This window comes from Equus przewalskii, chromosome 30, assembly GCF_037783145.1.
Source record: "Equus przewalskii isolate Varuska chromosome 30, EquPr2, whole genome shotgun sequence".
NCBI lineage: Eukaryota > Metazoa > Chordata > Mammalia > Perissodactyla > Equidae > Equus > Equus przewalskii.
This window is the reverse complement of record NC_091860.1, coordinates 12,244,613-12,264,774: the sequence shown is the minus strand read 5'-3', so window position 1 is coordinate 12,264,774 and position 20,162 is coordinate 12,244,613. Positions and strand designations below refer to the sequence as shown.

Genomic DNA, 20,162 nt, shown 5'->3' with positions numbered 1-20,162 from the left:
TGGTGGACTCTCGGAGTTGAGAGGACAGATCTGAGAGTCCAGGCGGACAAGGCAGCATGAGTTTTCAAGACAGTAACAGAGAGGAAAGAGCTGTAGAGAGAGAGAACTCAGGAGTTCTGTAAAGGGTGTCACTTCAGTGAGCTGAATACTGACCAGCATGTCCATGTGTGGGGCCTACTTGAAGTCAGACAAAGTACCCAACAGGATCAGAGGTAACAGTGCCTGGCGCTCATACAGGGCCAGTAGTACCTTTCCTATCAGCACACTGAAAAACCTCACAGAGGATAGTATGGAATACACAGAAGGGTCTTGTCTCAATAGTTAGAAATAATTAGCCCTATGTTGAACCCTATTCTAGGACTACCTAACAAATATTTAAAAAGCAAGACTGGAAAAGATCAACCTGTTTCCAGATAACTGTTTCCTAGAACAAATTTCAAGAATACAAATATATCCATTGCCCAACCAGGTAAAATTCACAATGTCTGGCATCCAATAAAAAATTACCAGGCATGAAAAGAAGCAAGAAAATACAACCCATAATGAGACTATAAATCAATCAGTAAATCAAAACTGACCCAATGTATGCGTAACTGGAGTCCCTGAAAAAAGGAGAGAGGGACAGAAAAAGTATTTGAAGAAATAATGGCCAAAAGTTCCCCTAATTTGATGAAAATTCTAAGCCCCAGATCCAAGAGTCTCATTGAAACTGAAGCACAATGAATATGAAGAAAACTAAAGGGGCCTGCCCAGTGGTGCAGCGGTTAAGTGGGCACGTTCCGCTTCTCAGCGGCCTGGGGTTCACTGGTTCAGATCCCAGGTGCAGACCTATACACCACTTGTTGAGCCATGCTGTGGTAGGCATCCCACATATAAAGTAGAGGAAGATGGGCACGGATGTTAGCTCAGGGCCAGTCTTCCTCAGCAAAAAAAGAGGAGGATTGGCAGCAGTTTGCTCAGGACTAATCTTCCTCCAAAAAATAAAAAAAAAAGAAAACTACACCAAGGGACATCATAATCAAATTGGTTGAAAAGAGTGATAAAGAGAAAATCTTAAAAGCAGCCAGAGGAAAAAAATGTTACATTTAGAGAAGCAATAATAAGGATTACAATAGATTTATCATTAAAAATGATAAAGCAAGAAGTCAGCAGAATAGCATCTTTAAAGTATTAAGAGAAAAATAAAAACCTTCAGCCCAGAATTCCGTGCCCTGCAAAAAGGTCTCTCAAAAACATAAAAGAAATAAAATCTTTTTTCAGACATTTAAAAGCTGAAGTAGTTCGTTGCAAACAGACCCACACTACTAATTACGGTAAAGGAGGTCCTTCGGGCAGAAGGAAAATGACACCAGATGGAAATATGGATCTACACTAAAGAATAAAGATAAAACCCTAGAAATGGTAACATACAAGATGTTTTCCTTATTATTTAAATCACTTGAAAAGCAAATTGGTTATTTTAAACAAAAATAATAATTGTATGTTGTGCACTCTGAAACATACGTAAAAGTAAGATATATGACAACAGAACCAAGGTAGAAAGGGGAAAAATGGAAGTATACTATTGTAAGGCTCTTGTACTATACGTGAAATGGTATATTACCACTTGAAAGTAGACTGTGGTAAGTTAAGGATGTATGCTATAAATCCTACAACCACTAAAAGAACAAAGAATAATATCACATAAGCCAACAAAGAAAATTAAATGGAATCGTAAAAACTTGCAATTCATACAAAGAAGGCAGAAATGAAGAAAAGGAAAACAGAGAATAATCAGACACATAAAAAACAAGTAACAAGAAGGTAGATTTAAACCTAACCATATCAATAATCAGATTAAATGTAAATGGTGTGAGTACCTCAATTTGACAGGGAGAGTATTAAATTGGACAAAAAGCAAGACCAAACTGCATGCTGCTTTCAAGAAATGCACTTAGAATATAATGACACAAATAACTTGAAAGTAAAAGGATGGAAAAAAGATATCCTATGTCAGCCCTAATCAAAAGAAAGCTGAAGTGGCTATATAAATATCAGAAAATAGACAAAAGAGTAGCCTCAGAGATAAAAAAAAAAAAAGGTAATTTTATAATAATAATAAAGGGGTCAATTAATCAAGAGGCTATGAAAAATGCTAAACAGTTATGTACTTAATGTCAGACCTTCAACATACATGCAGCTAGAAATGCAAGGAGAAATAGACGTCCACGATTATAGCTGAAGGTTTTGATGCTCTTCTCTCAATAAATGAAAGAACAAGTAGATGGTAATTCTGTAAGGATATAAAAGATTTGAACAGCAATATAAATGAATTTAACCTAATTGATGCTTATAGAATACTCCAAGAACAGCAGAGTATGCATTCTTTTCCAGTGCATACAGGACCTTTATCAAAATAGACCATATTCTGGGCCATAAAACAAGTCTTAATAAATTTAAAAGAATTTCAGTCATATAAAATATGTCATCCCAGGGGCGGCCCTGTGGCCAAGTGGTTAAATTTGTGTGCTGTGCTTCAATGGCCCCAAGCTTCACTGGTTCAGATCCTGGGCGCGGACATGGCACCACTCATCAGGCCATGCTGAAGTGGTGTCCCACATGCCACAACTAGAAGTACCCACAACTGAAATATACAACGATGTACTGGAGGGATTTGGGGAGAAAAAGCAGAGGGAAAGAAAAGAAGATTAGCAACAGTTGTTAGCTCCACGTACCAATCTTTAAAAAAAAATATGTCATCCCACAATAAAATTGAATTAAAATTCAACAACACGAAGAATTCTGGACAATCGTTAAATAGTGAGAAAGTAAATAACACACTTCTAAATAACCTATGTGTGAAAGAAGAAATCAAAAGGAAAATCTGAATTGGAAATGAAAACACAGCCTATAAAAACTTGTAGAATGCTACTAAAAGAGTATTTAGAGATAAATTTACTGCACTAAATGCCTGTTAGAAAACAAGAAGTTCTCAAATCAATTACCTCAGCTTCCAGTTTAAGGAACTAGAAAAAGAAGAGTAAGTTAAACCCAGTCTTTAGTAAGAAGGATATAATATATATCTGAGCAGAAATCAATAAAATAAGAAACAGAAAAACAAAAGATAAAAGCAATGAGTTGAAAAGCTTTTGTTTTTGAGAAGATAAGTAATAATGATAAACCTCAAGCCAGACTGATAAGTAAAAAGAGAAAGAAGACAAATTATCAATATAAAGAATGAGAGAGGGAACATCACTACAAATCCTACAGACATTAAAAGAATAACATGAATATTATGAACAATTTAATGCTAATAAATTCTACAACTTAGATGAACTGGACAGATTCATTTCAAGACAGAACTCTCAAAGCTCACTAAAAAAAATAATAGCCTGAATAGCCCTATACTTGTTACAGAAATTAAAATTTGTAGTTAAAAACCTTCTCACAAAGAAAACTCCAGGTCCAGATATTTTCACTGCTGAATTTTACCAAATGTTAAGGAAGAAATAATACCAATTATACACAAACTATTTCAGAAAGTTGAAAAAACTGGAATATTTCCCTAGTCTTTCTAAAAAGCCACCATTACCCTGATAGTGAAAATAGACAGACATTACAAGAAAAGAGACCTACAGGCCAATATGCCTCAAGACCATAGATGTAAAAATTCTAAAGAAAAAATTGGCCAATTCAATAATATATAAAATAACTCATAGATCATGACCAAATGAGATTTATTCCCAGATTGTAAGGCTGCTTTAGCATTTGAAAATCAATCAAGGTATGGTATGTGCAGTAGGTAGAATAATAAACTCCCAAATGTCTGCATCCTAATTCTTGGAGGTTGTGAATATGTTATGTTACATGGCAAGAGGGAATTAAAGTTGCAGATATAATTAAGGTTCATGAGCAGTTGAATTTGAAATGAAGAAATTATCTCGGATTATCTAGGTGGGGCCAACATAATTACAAGGGTTCTTATAGGTGGAAGAAGGAAACAGGAGAGTCAGAGTCAGAGAAAGACATGACAGTGGGAGCAGAGTGGCTCTGAAGATAGAAGAGGCTCATGAGCCAAGGAATGCTCACTGGAAAAAAAAAAAAAAAAGGATTCTTGCCTAGAGCTTCAAAAAGGAGCATAACTCTACCAATACCTTGAATTTAGCCCATTGAGACCTGCCACATACTTCTGACATCCAGACCACAGGTAATAAACTTGTGTTTTAAGCCACTAAGTTTGTGATAATTTGTTACAGCAGCCACAGGAAATGAACAGACCATATTTTTAAAAGAAAAAAGAAAAAACATATAATCATCTCAATAAATGCGAAAAAATTATTTTTATAAAGTGCAGTGTCCACTCCTGATAAAATATCTCAGCAAAGTAGGAGTAGATGCAAACTTCCTCCACTTGATAAAGGGTATCTATGAAACACCTATGGCTAACTCATATCGTACTTAATGGTGAAAGACTGGATGTTTTCCCTCTAAGATCAGGAGCAAGAGAAGGATGTCTGCTCTTAACCACTTTCACTCAGTGTTGCATGGAAGGTTCTAATCGATGCAGTCAGGCAAGAAAAAGAAACTAAAGGCATCCAGATTAGAAAAGAAGACACAAAACTGTATTTGATTTATAGAAGATAATATGGTCTTTTATATAGAAAATTCTATTAAACGTACAAAAAAGCTGCTAGAACTAATAAATGAGCAAAGTTTCAGGATACAAAATCAATATACAAAACTCAATTGCATGTCTACATACTAGGAATGAACAATTGGAAATTGACATGAATTATACTACTATTTACAATAGCACCAAAAAAGTATGAAATATGTAGGGATACCCCTGACAAAAGATGTGAAAGATCCATACACTGAAAACTATAAAATATTTCTGGAAGAAATTAAAGTTCTAAATGAATGGTAAGATATACTGTTTTCATGGAGTAGAAGATGTCATTTGTTAAGATATCAATTCTCCCCAAATTTATCTATAGATTCAATGCAATTCCTACCAAAATCTCAGCAAGTTTTTTTTGGGTAGAAATTGACAAGCTAATTCTAAAATTCATATGGAAATGCAGAGAACCTAGTATAATCGAAACGATTTTGAAAAAGTAACAAAGTTGGAGAATTTACACTATCTGATTTAAGATTGCTATAAAGCTACAATAATTAAGATAGTGTTATTGTCACAAAGATAAAGAAATAGACCAATGAAACAGAATAGAGAGTCCATAAATAGGCCTACATGTATATGGACAATTTTTTCAACAAAGATACAAGAGCAATTCAATGGAGAAAAGAATCTTTTCAATAAGCGGTTCTGGAACAATGAGATATCCATATGCAAAAAAAATTTGCGCTTCATACTTTGCACTATATGCAAAAATCAACTCATATAATAGATGAAATTATAAAACTTAAAACTATAACATTTTTAGAACACAGGTGAGAAAACTTTTCTGACCTTGGGTTAACCCTTAGTTTCTTTGATGTGACACTAAAACATGATCCATAAAAGGACAATTGATTGGATTTCATCAAATTCACACCGAACACACACCTCTTCAAAGAGGATACATAGATGACAAATAAACAGCTGAAAAGATATTGTATGTCATTAGGGAATTTCAAATTAAAGCAATAATGAGATACCACTACACACCTATTAGAATGGCTAAAATTCTAAACCCTGACATCACCAGATGATGACAAAGATGTGGAGCAACAGGAACTCTCATTCATTGGAGGGAATCCAAAATAGTATAGCCACCTTGGAAGACAATTTGGTAGTTTCTTAGAAAACTAAACTTAGTCTTAACCATATGATTCAGCAATCACACTCCTTGGTATTTACCCTAAGGCATTGAAAACTTATGTCCACACAAAAACCTGTAGTTTATAGCAGCTTTATTCGTAATTGCCCAAACATGAAAGTGACCAAGATGTCCTTCAGTAGGTGAATGGATAAACAAACTGTGGTACATCCATACAATGGAATATTGTTCAGTGATAAAAAGAAATGAACTGTAAAACCATGAAAAGAAACAGAGGGAACTTAAGTGCATATTGCTAACTGAAAGAAGTCAATCTGAAAAGACTATGCACTGTATGACGTTCTGAAAGAAGCAAAACTGTGGAGACAGTAAAAAGATCAGTGGCTGCCAGGGGTTTGGGGTTAGGGAAGGAAGGATGAATCAGTGGAGAATAGGGGATTTTTTAAGGCAGTGAAACTATTCTGTATAATACTGTAATGGTGAATATATGACATTATGCGTTTCTCAAGACCCATAGAACACACAACCTAAAGAGTGAATCCTAATGTAGGTCATGGACTCTAGTTAATAAAAATGTATCAATTGGTTCATCAATTATAACAAACATCCCACACTAATGCAACATGTTGATAACAGGGGAAATGGAGGAAGGAGAGGAGAGGCGGTATATGAGAACTCTGTCCTTTTTGTTCATTTTTTTATAAACCTAAAACTGCCCCCCCCAAAAAAACCTAGTAACTGTGTTTTAAAAAAATGCTATAGACTGCAAGAAAATTTTTTCAAATCATGTATCTGATAAAGGGTTTATGTCCAGAATACACAAAGAACTCTCAAAACTCAATAATAAAACAAACCAAATTAAAAATATATATATGAGCAAGAGATTTGAACAGATGCTCCACCAAAGAGATATATGGATGGCAAAAAAAGGGTACATTTTGTTTAACATCATTAGTCATTAGGGAAATGCAAGTTAAAACTATGATGAGATACCACTTCACACCCACTAGGATTACTATAGTAAAAAAGATGGACAGTGACAAGTGTTGGCTAGGATGTGGAGAAATTTAGAACCCTTATACATTGCTGGTGAGAATGTAAAATGGTACAGTCACTTTGGAAAACAGTTCAGCAGTTTCTTCAAAAGTTAAATTTACACCTACTATATGATCCAGCCAAATTGTGGTATATCCATGTAATGGAATACTACTCTGCAGTAAAAAGGAATGAACTATGGTACATGCTACAGCATGGATTAATCTCAAAATACTTTGAACAAGACCAGACAATAACAAGTACAAACTGCGAGACTAGATCAAATTCTAGGAAATGCAAAATAATGTATAGTAACAGGAAGAAGAGATTACAAACTGTCAAGAGGAAACTTTTGGGGGTGTTAGATATGTTCACTATCTTAATGGTGGTTTGGTTTCATAGGTTTACACACGAGTCAAAACTTTAGGAAATTGTTCTCTTTAAATATGTACAGTTTATTGTGTGTGAATCATATCTCATTAAAACTGTTAAAAAAGAATAAAGGTAGCTATAAAAGATTACATGCAAGTTATTAATTTTGCAAATGCTTCTCTTCCAGTCATGAAATTAGAATATATACCATCATTTAAAAAATAATAATGATAAATGTATTTTAATGAAGAAAGAATTTAAGTTATGTGATAAAAGTCTCAGAATGACAATTTAAAGACAAAATTTTCATAAAAACCTGATATATAAAATATATTTATATTTAAGCATAAGTCTCTTAAAATTTATCTTAAAATTCACTTGACAAAATATTTTCATCTAAGAAATTAACTTTTAGATCTTCAGCAAAATGCAAATATTATGGAAGATTTGAAAAGGAAGTTTGTAATAGTCAACAATGCAAACTTCAACATATTTTAATGATGTGACAGATTGGATCACTTAGAAACAGGGCAGTTCCGTGGGCTATAGGAAGATACAGTCTGTGCTTTGGAAACGGTGTTATCAGAATATGAACCTATAACTTAAAGTTTAAATTAATAAATTAATTTATAATTTTTATATATACATATTTATATATGACATATATTATTATATATTATATATTTATAATTCATATTTAAATATTTAAATTAAAATATTTAAATTATATATTTATATATAATATATATTTATAAATATATAATTTATATAAATTTAATTATAAATAATTTATAAATTTATAAATTATAAAATAATTTCATGAGAAAACAGACAAAAAAAGTCTAAGTGACTTTATTATACTCTCAAATTACTTTGAAAGTGAAATCTATATTTTCATAGCCCATGAAACTGAAAAGCTGAAATTAATCAGGCCTGGACATTATTCCTGACTTTGTAGAATGAGATCCCTCTCATCAGGGTGCGGGTAAATTGCTTCTACAGTTAGGCGAGACTCTGGCCTTACTTGACCTTCTGGTTCTGTCACTTCTTGCCACGGTTAAGGAGTCCCCAATGACCCTGGTGGCTCCCCTCTGTATGTGCACCTCCCTGCTGGCTGCAGGCACATCTTGCATGACATGGTGGGAGCTGTAACCCCATTGGGTGAAAAATGAGCCAACTCCACCACACACATTCTAACTTGAAGTGGGGACTGTGTGTGTTGATTAATTTTTATAATTGATTTGGCAATTATGCAATTAATTATGCCAATACCTGACTGGCATCATGCTAGGCACTGAGGATATAAGAGTAGAACAGAAAGCTTATCTGGTCTCATGGAAAGTTCAGTTATAGTGGATTAGGCAGCAATGCATGGAGGTCGTTGAGAAGTGTGAAGAAAATAGAGCAGGATAAAGAGAGAAAGACTTGGGCGTAGCGACATTGGACAGATAGGTCAGAGACTCCTCTGAGGAGGTGCCGAGTGAGCTCAGAACTGAATGACGGAGAGGAAGCCAGCTTTGCACACATCAGGGGAAGGAGAGCAGGAGTGTCCCGGGTGCGCAGTGTCTAAAGTTTATTCTGAGAGACATATGTGAGGAGGCAAAGAGGAAAGCGGAAGGCAGATGGCAAATAAGACATTGGAATAACACAAAGAAGAGTTTTCATGAGGTTGATAATATCCATGATGATTTTATTTTACCTGTGATGTCAGGTGAGGAAAATAAAGCAACCCTCCTTGAACTTGGAGCTGTGGAACCTTTAACTAAACTGCTCACGCATGAAGACAAAATAGTAAGAAGAAATGCTACGATGATATTTGGGATCCTGGCTTCTAACAGTAAGTATGAACTTTTAAAAATAATCAAATAATCTCAGGTAATGCATTATCCTTCTTTTATATTTAATGTGAAGGGATTCATTTTAATTTTATTTAAACTGACTTTAATGTTAATGAAAAAGTTAAATAAGTATATTGCAACAAATGTATGATTTCTTCTTTTAAGGGATATTTTTTAAATATAAAAATATAGACATGCAAAAAACTCTCCAAGTTGGTGAGGTAGTATGTTCTAGTCTTAAAAGTTGGGAGAACAATCATTGTCTGTTAAAATTAAAATAGGTTTTTCTTGAGTTAGTATAATGTAATTTATCTGTCTATTTGTTAGTTACCCTTCATACATATTATAGTGAAAAAAGCCCAGGGTAAAGAGTTTTGATATATTTATTTTTTTGAAACTGCAAACTATATTTTGCCAAAAGTAAGTTTAGACATATATTTACACCTTAAGTCAGACCTATTACTTGCTTGAATATTTTCATACATTTAATATGGTGAAACAATAGTTAAAATATGCTGTTTTGTCTATTAGAGTATCAGACAAAGACAAGTGACCAAGAAGAGAAACTGTAAAACTAAGGTAGCAGCTGTGACTTATTTCTGAGCAAAAGGGGGTTAAGGACGGCAGGAAAGAAGCAGAGGCATGCCTGTCTAGCCTTAATTAGGCTCATAAAAGCAACACAAAAGTGAACATAAAAAAATCAATATACTTATCTTTAAGCATTTTTGGCATTTCTGATAATTAAATGGAATGGAAACAAGAAGTATTAATCCAAAAAGGCTGAGGATAATTCTTATTTACATTCTGTACAGGCTTTATTAAAATCAAAATTTAAAAACACCCTACCAATGAAACAAAAAAAGAATTACTACTGTAGGGGAGCAAAAATTTCTCCTCTACCCTTCTCAGTTCTTCTGGCTAAGAATTAAATAGACATGAGACCGACTAGTAGGAGAAAATCAAATTTAATTTCATATGTACGGGGGCTCCATGAGACTATGAGGCCCACTGACAGTCAGGCAGTTGAAGCTTATATGCCACCAAGAGCTAAGGAGAAAAGGGGTAGGGGTCTGGGACTTCAAACGGGAGGAAAACAGTTTACAAGATGAGGAAAGCCAATGTTTGGTAAACAAATGTTTGCCATGCTATGCAGAGAAAATGAGCCAGAGAGGACTTTGATCAAACAGGCCATGTTGTTTCCCCCGGTCTACCATACCTAACCCATCTTCTTTGTAGATATCCCTGGTCATACACCTTCTTCTTGGAACAGGTCCTTTATCTAAATTCTTTTAGGCAGTTAAGGGGGAGATAAAAGCTGTTCCCGAGTCTTTTGTTTCTTAAAAATAATCAGCCTAAAATAATCTTCCTGCCAGAGAGACACATTTTGGGATAGCAAAGTTAGCTCCCCAACACTACTGTATAATAAAAAAAAATGTAGGGCACAGTAACTCAGCTTTCCCGATAGGTGTTCTAGGCACATTTTGCACTTTTCTGAGCCAGACAGACCTGTGCATGAAAACTGGCCCCACCACTAACTCGCTGTGTGATTCTGAGCTTCAATCTCCTTATCTGTGAAATTAGATAATAATAGAACCTATTTCATAAGGGACTACTCAACAGACATTACTATTATTGTTAATAAACATTAATATTCTGTTTCTTCTTTTGTAGACGATGTTAAAAAATTGTTAAGGGAGTTAGATGTCATGCATTCTGTCATTGCTCAGCTTGCTCCAGAAGGTAATTTTGCATCCTACATCTATTTCAAAAAATGGGACTGGTTTATTTTTCACATTTGATTAAACTACTTATTGAAAATAGTTTATGAAATACCAATTGTGAATTGTCACTAAAATCTCTCAAACTAAGATGAGCTCCAACCAAGGTGAAATTCACAGAGCTTTGGTTTTCAAAGCATGTTTTAAAAGAATGGTTAAATAAACATTTAGCATACTTGTGTTATTTGTTTTTGACATGCAGAAGAAGTAGTTATCCATGAGTTTGCTAGTCTTTGCCTAGCAAACATGTCTGCAGAGTATACCAGCAAAGTGCAAATATTTGAACATGGTGGATTAGAGCCGCTCATCAGACTGCTGAGCAGCCCAGACCCTGACGTGAAGAAGAATTCTATTGAGTGCATTTACAACTTGGTCCAGGTAAGAGGAATTCCTAAAAATGTGTTTTGACAAAAACTGATTATAGAATTTATTTCCCTGTTAAAAAAAGGAAAAAGCTTTTGGGCCAGCCAGGTGGTGCAGCGGTTAAGTTCGCACATTCTGCTTTGGCGGCCCCAGGGTTTGCCAGTTCGGATCCTGAGTATAGACCTATGCATCACTAGTCAAGCCATGCTGTGGCAGGCGTCCCACATATAAAGTAGAGGAAGATGGGCATGGATGTTAGCTCAGGGCCAGTCTTCCTCAGCAAAAAAGAGGAGGATTGGCAGCAGATGTTAGCTCAGGGCTAATCTTCCTCAAAAGAAAAAAAAAAGGAAAAAACTTTTAAAAACTCACCAGTTTTGATTAACCAGTATTTCTCAGTACTACTTGGTAGTTACTATTCAGGGAAAAAATAGTAGAAGTTCAGTGGGGATAACTTTCAGTTTTATAAGTAATTCACATTTTATAAGTAATTATAAAATTCACACTTTATAAGTAATTGTCTCCCATGAAAGGGCATTTTACAAGCCTACTTAAATGTTAAAGAATAGAATAGCTTGCAAATTAAGGTGGGATTATACCAGATAAAACATATTTCTTCTGATAGAGGAAACCTAATACTCATGTTGAACTAGGTTTGACCTGGGCCGTTTGCTATTGATCTAACCTTGGTGATCTACGCCCACTGGATGTAATATATGCTGTTTTCAGTGTACCAAGATTTTGGATTAGACTTATTTATTGTTGAAAGCCTAGTGAGTTAAGTATGCTGAACAGAACTCATGGTTCACAGTTGCAAGATGCTTTCTCTCTGTGCTGTTTTCCTTTGCAGTGGAAAGAAACAGCCTACCTCCCCCTCCCAGCTTGTTCTGCCCGCTTCCCCGTGCCCCAGCCCAGTGCGCACACCCTCACCCCCACAGCGGGTCGGCTCCCTGACACTTTGCACAACCTTCTCTCCTCCTTTACCTGCTCAGGGTCCCGAACAACTCCCACACACATTTGATAAGCTTTAGATCAACAGAAAATACAAAAACACCTTTTTAAACAGTCAGGAGTAGAGTGTAAAAGAAAGACATAGCAAAGCAAAGGTGAGGGAGGGTTTACTGAGAGGCAAAGTATCTAGACAAATTATATAGAAAAAAAGAGACAAATGGGCTCATGCCAAAAGGCAGCAGAAGCATACATTCCCGGCCTTGGATGTAACGCCTGGTGGCTGGGCGCTCACTGGTGTTACCCTCACTCCTTCCTAAAAGAGACGTCCTCAAGAGGAAGTCCAGCTGCTTCCCTTCTCTGGTTACTTCACCTCACCGGAGGCCTGAATAGTCCTATAAATGTTTGTGTTTTTCATTCCAAGACTCCTCAAAGCTCTATTTTCTTATATTTTTTATCAAATGGAAATGAAAAGACTTAACCTTCGCTCTTTTTCATCAACAGAAGTCCTAGTTGATAACAGTGTATTGATTTCCTAGGACTGCTGTAACAAAGTACCCCAAAGTGGGTGGCTTAAAACAATGGGTATTTATTCCTGCACGGTTCTGGAGGCTGGAAGACGAAATCAAGATGTCGGTGGGGCCATGCTCCCTCTTCGACTCTGGGTAGAACCCTTCCTTGACTCTCCTGAGCTTCTGGTGGTGGCTGTTGATCCCTGACATTGTTTGGTTTTCAGCTCCATTCCTGTCGTCTCTCCCTCTGTCTCTTCTTACAAAGACACCAGTCTTACAAGGACACCATTCAATACCCACCCTATTCCACTGTGATCCCAGCTTAACGAGTTACACCTGCAATGACCCTGTTCCCAAATAAGATCATGTTTTGAGATACTGAGGATTAGGACTTCAACATATATTTGGTGGTTGGGTGGGGGAGAGGGACACAATTCAACCCTTAGACCAACAGCAACACTGTTTTTTTATGTCTGAAGGAAGCTGGATTTTAGAGGTCAGTTGAAGGATGGATAGAGGAAAGCTAAGCTCTAAGTGGGGCCTTTTCCACCTTTAATACTATTTTATATTTACCATGTTTTGATTTAAAATGTCATGATTTGGCAGAGTTTGGAGACTTTTCATGGTTTTTTGACTTGTTTTTTCCATTGTTCACCCCAACCAACCCCTCCCCCCCAACACATAGAATTACAGACACACAAAGCAGAGCAACTCGCCTAGACTCTAATGACCCCTTGATATTGTCAATGTCTTAAATAAAGGTCATGTGTCTGAACTAAACCTGATGTAAGCTTGCATGCACGGGGCCTGCCGACAGCACTGCGTGCATATAAGCATTTCATAAGCAATCCATCTGAATGAAGATAATAAGGAATTGATGCCATCATTTCATTTTATCAAATACTATTTGAAACAGGATATAGAGTGTGAAAAGAATTTTATTATGCATCGATTTTATTGTAATGTTGTTTATGGTAATAGGAGTTTCTTGTATAATAAAGCAACACTAGGTACTGCAGAAGTCACAGATGATGTCTATTTCCTGTTATTGACAATGTCTGCATGGTTAAAAAGAATATTTTGGTGGTGTTAATTTTCAAGTTTGCTTATTTTTGTTTGTGAGTTATTTTGGAAGGGAATCTGGAATAAAAGATGGGAACATTATAACTTTCTCTGTTAGAAAATAGAATTTCTCCCTTCTTGACACTGTATTTTGCTTTAAAAATTGCTTATTTGATCATTTGTATCTCATGGCAGGATTTTCAATGTCGAGCTACACTTCACGAACTAAATGCAATCCCTCCTATATTAGATCTCTTGAAGTCAGAATATCCAATTATTCAGTTGTTGGCGCTCAAAACCTTAGGTGTTGTTACGTATGACAAGGAGTCACGAACAATGCTGAGAGAGAATCAAGGCGTGGACCAGCTTATTAAGATCCTAGAAACTAAGGTATTTCTAATTTTCATTCAATTCTCTGTGAGGAAATGTATCTTTCCTAACTGTTCTTATAAAATACAAATTGTAGAGTATTTTTTTAAAATGAAGTTTTATTAAAGTATGAGAGTAAGTATGATGGATTAATTTGCTTATTGCTCCATACTTTATTGGCATGATTAAATCAGACTAATGATAAAGGCCATTATAAAATAATTTTTTAAACCTTCTGGTTACAAGATTTAAGATTTTTTAATTCTTGTTTATGATCTTCTTCAAGACTTCCTGAAATGCCTAGAATTAGTCTTTTAACCTTTGTCTGCCATAGGTTTCTCTGAGGTAAAGTAAGGAGAGTAATTTACTTCACACTGTGAAGGGTAATCTGTTTTACTCAGTCTACTGATTTAAGTATTAATTTCATCTAAAAAATACCTTCACAGAAACATCTAGAATAGTGTTTGACCAAATATCTTGAGACCATGACCTCGCTAAGTTAAAACATAACAATTAAGCATCATAGGTCCATCCCTTGTCAATTTGGCACCATATGTATCTCCTTAAATCATATTTAATCTCCAAAGAAAGACAATAGCAGGGTCCTATTTCCACCTAACATGATATAACTTTCCTGTGTACCCCCACAAACGCACTGACCCTTTGCCCAGAAGAGGATGCAAAGTCCTTGGATGGTGTTTACTTTTCTCCTTGACATCCCGTAACTGGAATACTATTTTGTAAAGTCAGTACAGCTTATGTTACCTAAGGGGATAAGAGAGGGAAGAAAATAAAGATATTTCATACACACACACACACACACACATTCTTAACAAAATAAGAAAGAAATACTCATGACAATTACAGTCCTTTTTTCTATAACTAGTCACATGGCTGTAGTAGGTATTTATAACTACCTTCTTCCAATACCCATTCCATGTTCTCTTTGCCCTCAGCAAGTACCTCAGCTGGTCTTGGTTCTTTGCCTGGTGGGGTGACCCAAACCTTCATTCCTGAAGAGTCTGGGCCGTGAGTAGTCCTGCCTGGGTTGGGTTGCTGTAGTTGTTCATCGACCTTAATCACACATGGTAGTACTGCATGGTAGTACTGAGATGCCCTACAGGGCCTCCTGTCTTCCAGACGTGCTTTTCCTTACCTCTACTGTAGAGTGGCTTCCATTTTCCCCTTGGTAGTGGGGATCATTCACCTCAGTCAGCACAATAACTGTCTTCTTTGCCTGTTGATTCAGAGGCGTGAAGAGCCCAAAGAGGCTGGGCAGCAGCCTTAACTTTTAGTTCAATGGAATCATTGTTGTGTCTCCTGGTGGACACGTTCCTCCCTTTGGAACTAAGACCTTTAGGCCAGCAGAGAATAAGGTCGTGGAGACAGGAAGCAAAAACTTTGCTAGTGGGTCACCAGAGGTAATAATGAGTGATGCCACTCCCATTTCCACCCCTTGATCCCTGGACCCATGAACCCTGGCTATGGGAGAAACAACACCATATATTAGACACTGATTCAGGGCGTATACAGCCTCCTGGGGAACCTTGCTTGGGCCCTGCAAGTGTTGCCACCTAGCCGGGCTTGTAAAGCAGTCTTAAGAAGACCATTGTATCACGCCAGCTGCTGCGGGACGGTGGGGAACATGGCAAGGCCAGTGAGTTCCGCGAGCTTGGGCCCGTTGCTGCACTTCTTTCGCTGCGACGCGTGTTCCTTGATCGGAAGCAATGCTGTGTGGAACACCATGATGGGGGCGCGTCCTTTCTGTTTCTCTCACTTTAAGGATTCCCACCTTAAATTTTTCACTGTTCAGATAAGGCTGCAGTCTTCCACTGCTCCAGGATTGGGATTCGGGAGATTCCTCAGGCAAGAAAGCGACACACTCACAAAGCTTCCCTCTACCAGTTGGAGATTTTAAGGAATACACTTTCCTTCAGCTTCTGTCTGATTTTTCAAAAAATATTTTCCTCAAATTTTAAAATTGTTGGTGGTAGAAAGTTGTGTGAGCAGCTTTACTTGGATACCATTATTTTTTGTACATAAAACGCTTTGGAGCAGGGGAAATGAGAAAAGACGGGGCAAGTGAGAAGGCAGAGTGATGTTATGTGAATAAACAGAACTGTTTGCTTGAGCCTCTGTCACAACATAATTAATTACATTATGTTCGGACTGACCTTAGTCTGTCTTGTAAAATGTGGAAAGTATACATTTCTTTTAGGAGAACTTTCTAGAGCTGTATTTGCTTTTATTATTAGGAATGGAATGACCTTCACGTAGAAACACTTTCAGTGGTAGCCAATTGCCTTGAAGATATGGATACCATGGTGCTGATTCAGCAGACAGGGGGCCTTAAGAAGCTCCTGTCATTTGCAGAAAACTCTACAATTCCTGACATTCAGAAGAATGCAGCTAAAGCCATCAGTAAAGCGGCTTCTGATTGTATGTCACGTTTTATACAAACTAAGCGTACATATTTCCTCTTGTATTCTTAATTTTGATTAGTGCTAACAAACACTAGGGTGTTGATCTGCTTTTAAACGACCATTTGAGAACAGTGCTATACCTACTATTTAAGGCCAAAATTCATCTCAGTGCCAATGAGTTAAAGGAGAGATTACTTTGTCCAGGATGTAATAAACTCAGTGTGCTTAGACCTCCAGCTTTTGTAAACAGTTCACTCCCAAATTAAGTTTGAAGCCTTTATTTCTCCTGATTTTGGAATTATATAGAATGTATGCAGTGTTTGTGATCCTGGAAACGTTGTTTCAATAAATCCACATTTGGAGTGAAATCTATATAGTAATTTCAAGTTTCAGCTGGAGTCCAGCAGTGCCCTGTTATATAGCTGTGAAAAATAATATGTTCCTCCCATCTCCATAATACAATTTTCATTTCAGTGGCAAGCTATGTTGATATAAATCTGTAAAACATGAGAGATTAATTACATCACAAGCACCGAAGATGAAATTATAGTTTTAATTTATGTATATTGGGAGTATTTTATTTAATAAAAGATGTGATTTTATTTTCCCCCTTCTACATCACTTCTCTTATAAATGATGACAGCTTTGACTAGTGAAAGTGATTTATATTCTAAACATATATACTCACATCTGTATATATGTCTGTGTGTATATTATGGGAAACATTTCCTTTTCAACCCATACTGGATTTCTTCAAGGCCAAGTTTTAATGCAGTCAGCCGAATTCCACTCTAGGACATGGTTAATATAGACGGGCTTTGTGAGTTACGTTATGAATACCCAATCTAAAGACAGGCTGTAAAATTAAGGTTTTTAATATTGGCAAAAGTTGGTTGAGTCAGTATTCTGTCCAGTGGAACTGAGACCTTATCATACCTGGTCAGTTCAGTTTTCTGTCTATCCCAGGCCGCCTTAGCTATTTGAGGCCCAAAGAGAGGGCCGTGGGAAGACAGGGACAATGTCAAACCTAAAATTTTTGCAGATCTCCACTTCTCTTTGGTTTAGTGTGGCTGGGCCATTCGAAGATTGTTCCAGGCCCTCGTGGGATGGTGAGTTTCATGAGTCGTTTAGCCATCATGTGACACAGTCATGGAAAGGACACTGGATAGAGAGCTCCTGGTGTTCTCGTTCTACTAGCGGTTCCGCTGCTGGCACTGCGGTGGCCTGGGGATGTGACTATGAGTGCACTACAGCCTCTCCAGACCTATTTATTAATGACTTATTGAGTCCTCACTTTGTGTTAGTAAACCCAGAGCTGCCAAGTAAATAGGCAATCACAAGGCGGTGTTAAAGGTGCTTGATGATGGGAGAACCGGATCCCCCAGGAGGGCCTCCTAATGCAGACTTAGGTGAGACAAGTCTTCCTGAAATAGGTGATTGACAAGCTAGGACCTGGGGTAAATAATAGAAACCGGCTGGGCAAGGGAGGTCCTGGTGGGAGGGGAGCCAGCAGTCCTCTAAGGAGAAGGAACAGTGTGTGTAAACGCCAGAGAGGGACAGAGCGTGGTAAACTCCAGAACTGAAAGTTTTCAGAATGGCTAGTGAATAGAAGGTAGCAGAAAACTGAGAGTTAAGGCTGTGGAAGTAATGAGGAGCCAAATGCTAATGGGCATTGCAAGCCAAATTAAGGACTGTGGACTTGATTTTCATGGCAACAAAGAACCATTGAAGTGACTTAGAGAGGAGAAGGAACATTCTGGATTTTCACTTTTTAAAGAAAGAGCACTCTTGCTGCAAAGACGTGTGCAAAGACAGGGAGAGACCAGGACAGGGATCGCTGCAGTGGGTGGTCTTGGTGGGGGGTGACAGGGTTCTGACACAGACACGGTGATTGAGATGGCTGAGAGGCATTTGCAGAAGAACCACCAACACACTGCCTGGCACAATGGGGGTCCATAGTGTTTACTGAATGACCAGTGGGTTGGGGAGGAAGGAGGTGATGTCAAGGACAAGGACTCTTTTCATCTTGCAAAACAGATACTCTGTACCCATTAAACAATGACTCCCACTTTCCCCTCCCTGCAGACCCTGGCATCACCATTCTTTCTGTCTCTATGATTTTGACTACTCTAAGTTCTCATATATGTGGGATTATACAACATTTGTTCTTTTGTCACTGACATTTCACTTGATGTCCTCAAGGTTTATCCATGTTGTAGCATGTGTCAGAATTTTCTTCCTTTTCAAGGCTGAGTAATATTCCACTGTATGTATATACCACATTTTGTTGATCCATTCATCCATTAGACACCTGGGCTGCTTCCACCTTCTGGCTATGGTGAACAATGCTGCTATGAACATGGATGTACAAATTTCCCTTCCAGTCTCTGCTTTCACTTCTTTGAGGTATCTACCCAGAAGTGGAACTGCTGGATACTACAGTAATTCTATGTTTAATATTTTGAGGAATGGTCATACTATTTTCCATAGTAGCTACACCATTTTATATGCCCATCAGTCAGGCGCAAGGGTTCTGACTTCTCCATTTTCTCACCAACACTTGTTATTTTCCGATAGTAGCCATCCTAATTGGTGTGAAGTGGTATCTCATTGTGTTTTGATTTGCATTTCCCTAATGATTAGTGATATTGAGCATCTTTTTCATGTGCTTATTGGCCAATTCTATATTTTCTTTGGAGAAATGTCTATTCAAATCCTTTGCCCATTTTTTAACCAGATTGTTTATTTTTTCTTGTTGAGTTGTAGGAGTTCTTTATATATTCTGGATATTAACTCCTTATCAGATACATGATTAATAAATGTTTTCTCCCATTCTGCGGGTTGCCTTTCCATTCTATTGATTGTGTCCTTTGATGCACAGAAGTTTTTCATTTTGCTGTGGTCCAATTTATCTATTTTTTCTTTTGTTGCCTGGGCTTTGCTGTCATATCCAAGAAATCATTAACAAATCCAAAGTCATGACATTTTCTGCTACGTTTTCTTGCAAGAGTTTTATAGTTTTAGCTCTTGTGTTTAGGTCTTTGATCCATTTTGAGTTGTTTTTGTGTCTTTGGTGTAAGGTAGGGATCCAGCGTCATTCTTTTGCATGTGGATATCCAATTTGCTCAGCACCTCTTGTTGAAATCTGTTCTTTATTTGTAAGATGAAGAAATTCAACCAGATAGTCTTTAAGTCCCATCTGGCTTAATGTTTTATGAATCTACCTCCTTATGTTAGTTCTAAAATGACTACCTTCCAGTTCCAAATCGTGTCTTCTCACTCTTTCTTATAGAATCTAATGACTAAATTTGTACGTATTTGGTCTACATCATTTGTAATTTTTTTCACGTTCCCTTCAACCATCACTTTTCCTGACAGAATCCTTATCTTATTTAGTCTCTCTTCATACATCATGTCCTCAGGCCAAACTGTAATCATTCTCTTAGCTTTTCTGGACTTTCTCTTGTTCATGATACCCTCCTTGCAGTGCAGTATGAACAGCATTTCGAAAACATGCACCATCACTTTATATAATATAAAGATGGCTTATTTATGAATATTTTCAATTTCAGTCTTAGGAATCTAGTATTTTAGTCAGCCTTTTGACAATATCAGCATATTGGGCCAACCCTCTGAGAGAAAGACCTATAGTGGATCCCAGATCCCATTTCTCAGTGAGGACTCCGAGCTCAAAGTCTTTCATTTT

General features: G+C 37.0%; 1 protein-coding gene across 8 annotated transcripts in view; it reads left to right on the top strand.

The window, feature by feature from the left end:
* Positions 1-20,162, top strand: part of ARMC3 (armadillo repeat containing 3) — a 92,548-nt gene that overhangs the window by 18,484 nt on the left and 53,902 nt on the right. For all 8 annotated transcript variants that reach the window (XM_070601884.1, XM_070601883.1, XM_070601878.1 and 5 more), the window contains 5 exons: positions 8,878-9,003; positions 10,676-10,744; positions 10,985-11,160; positions 13,860-14,054; positions 16,289-16,472. In XM_070601884.1, coding sequence (XP_070457985.1) covers positions 8,878-9,003; positions 10,676-10,744; positions 10,985-11,160; positions 13,860-14,054; positions 16,289-16,472 — 750 coding nt within the window. The remainder of the gene's footprint in view (positions 1-8,877; positions 9,004-10,675; positions 10,745-10,984; positions 11,161-13,859; positions 14,055-16,288; positions 16,473-20,162) is intronic.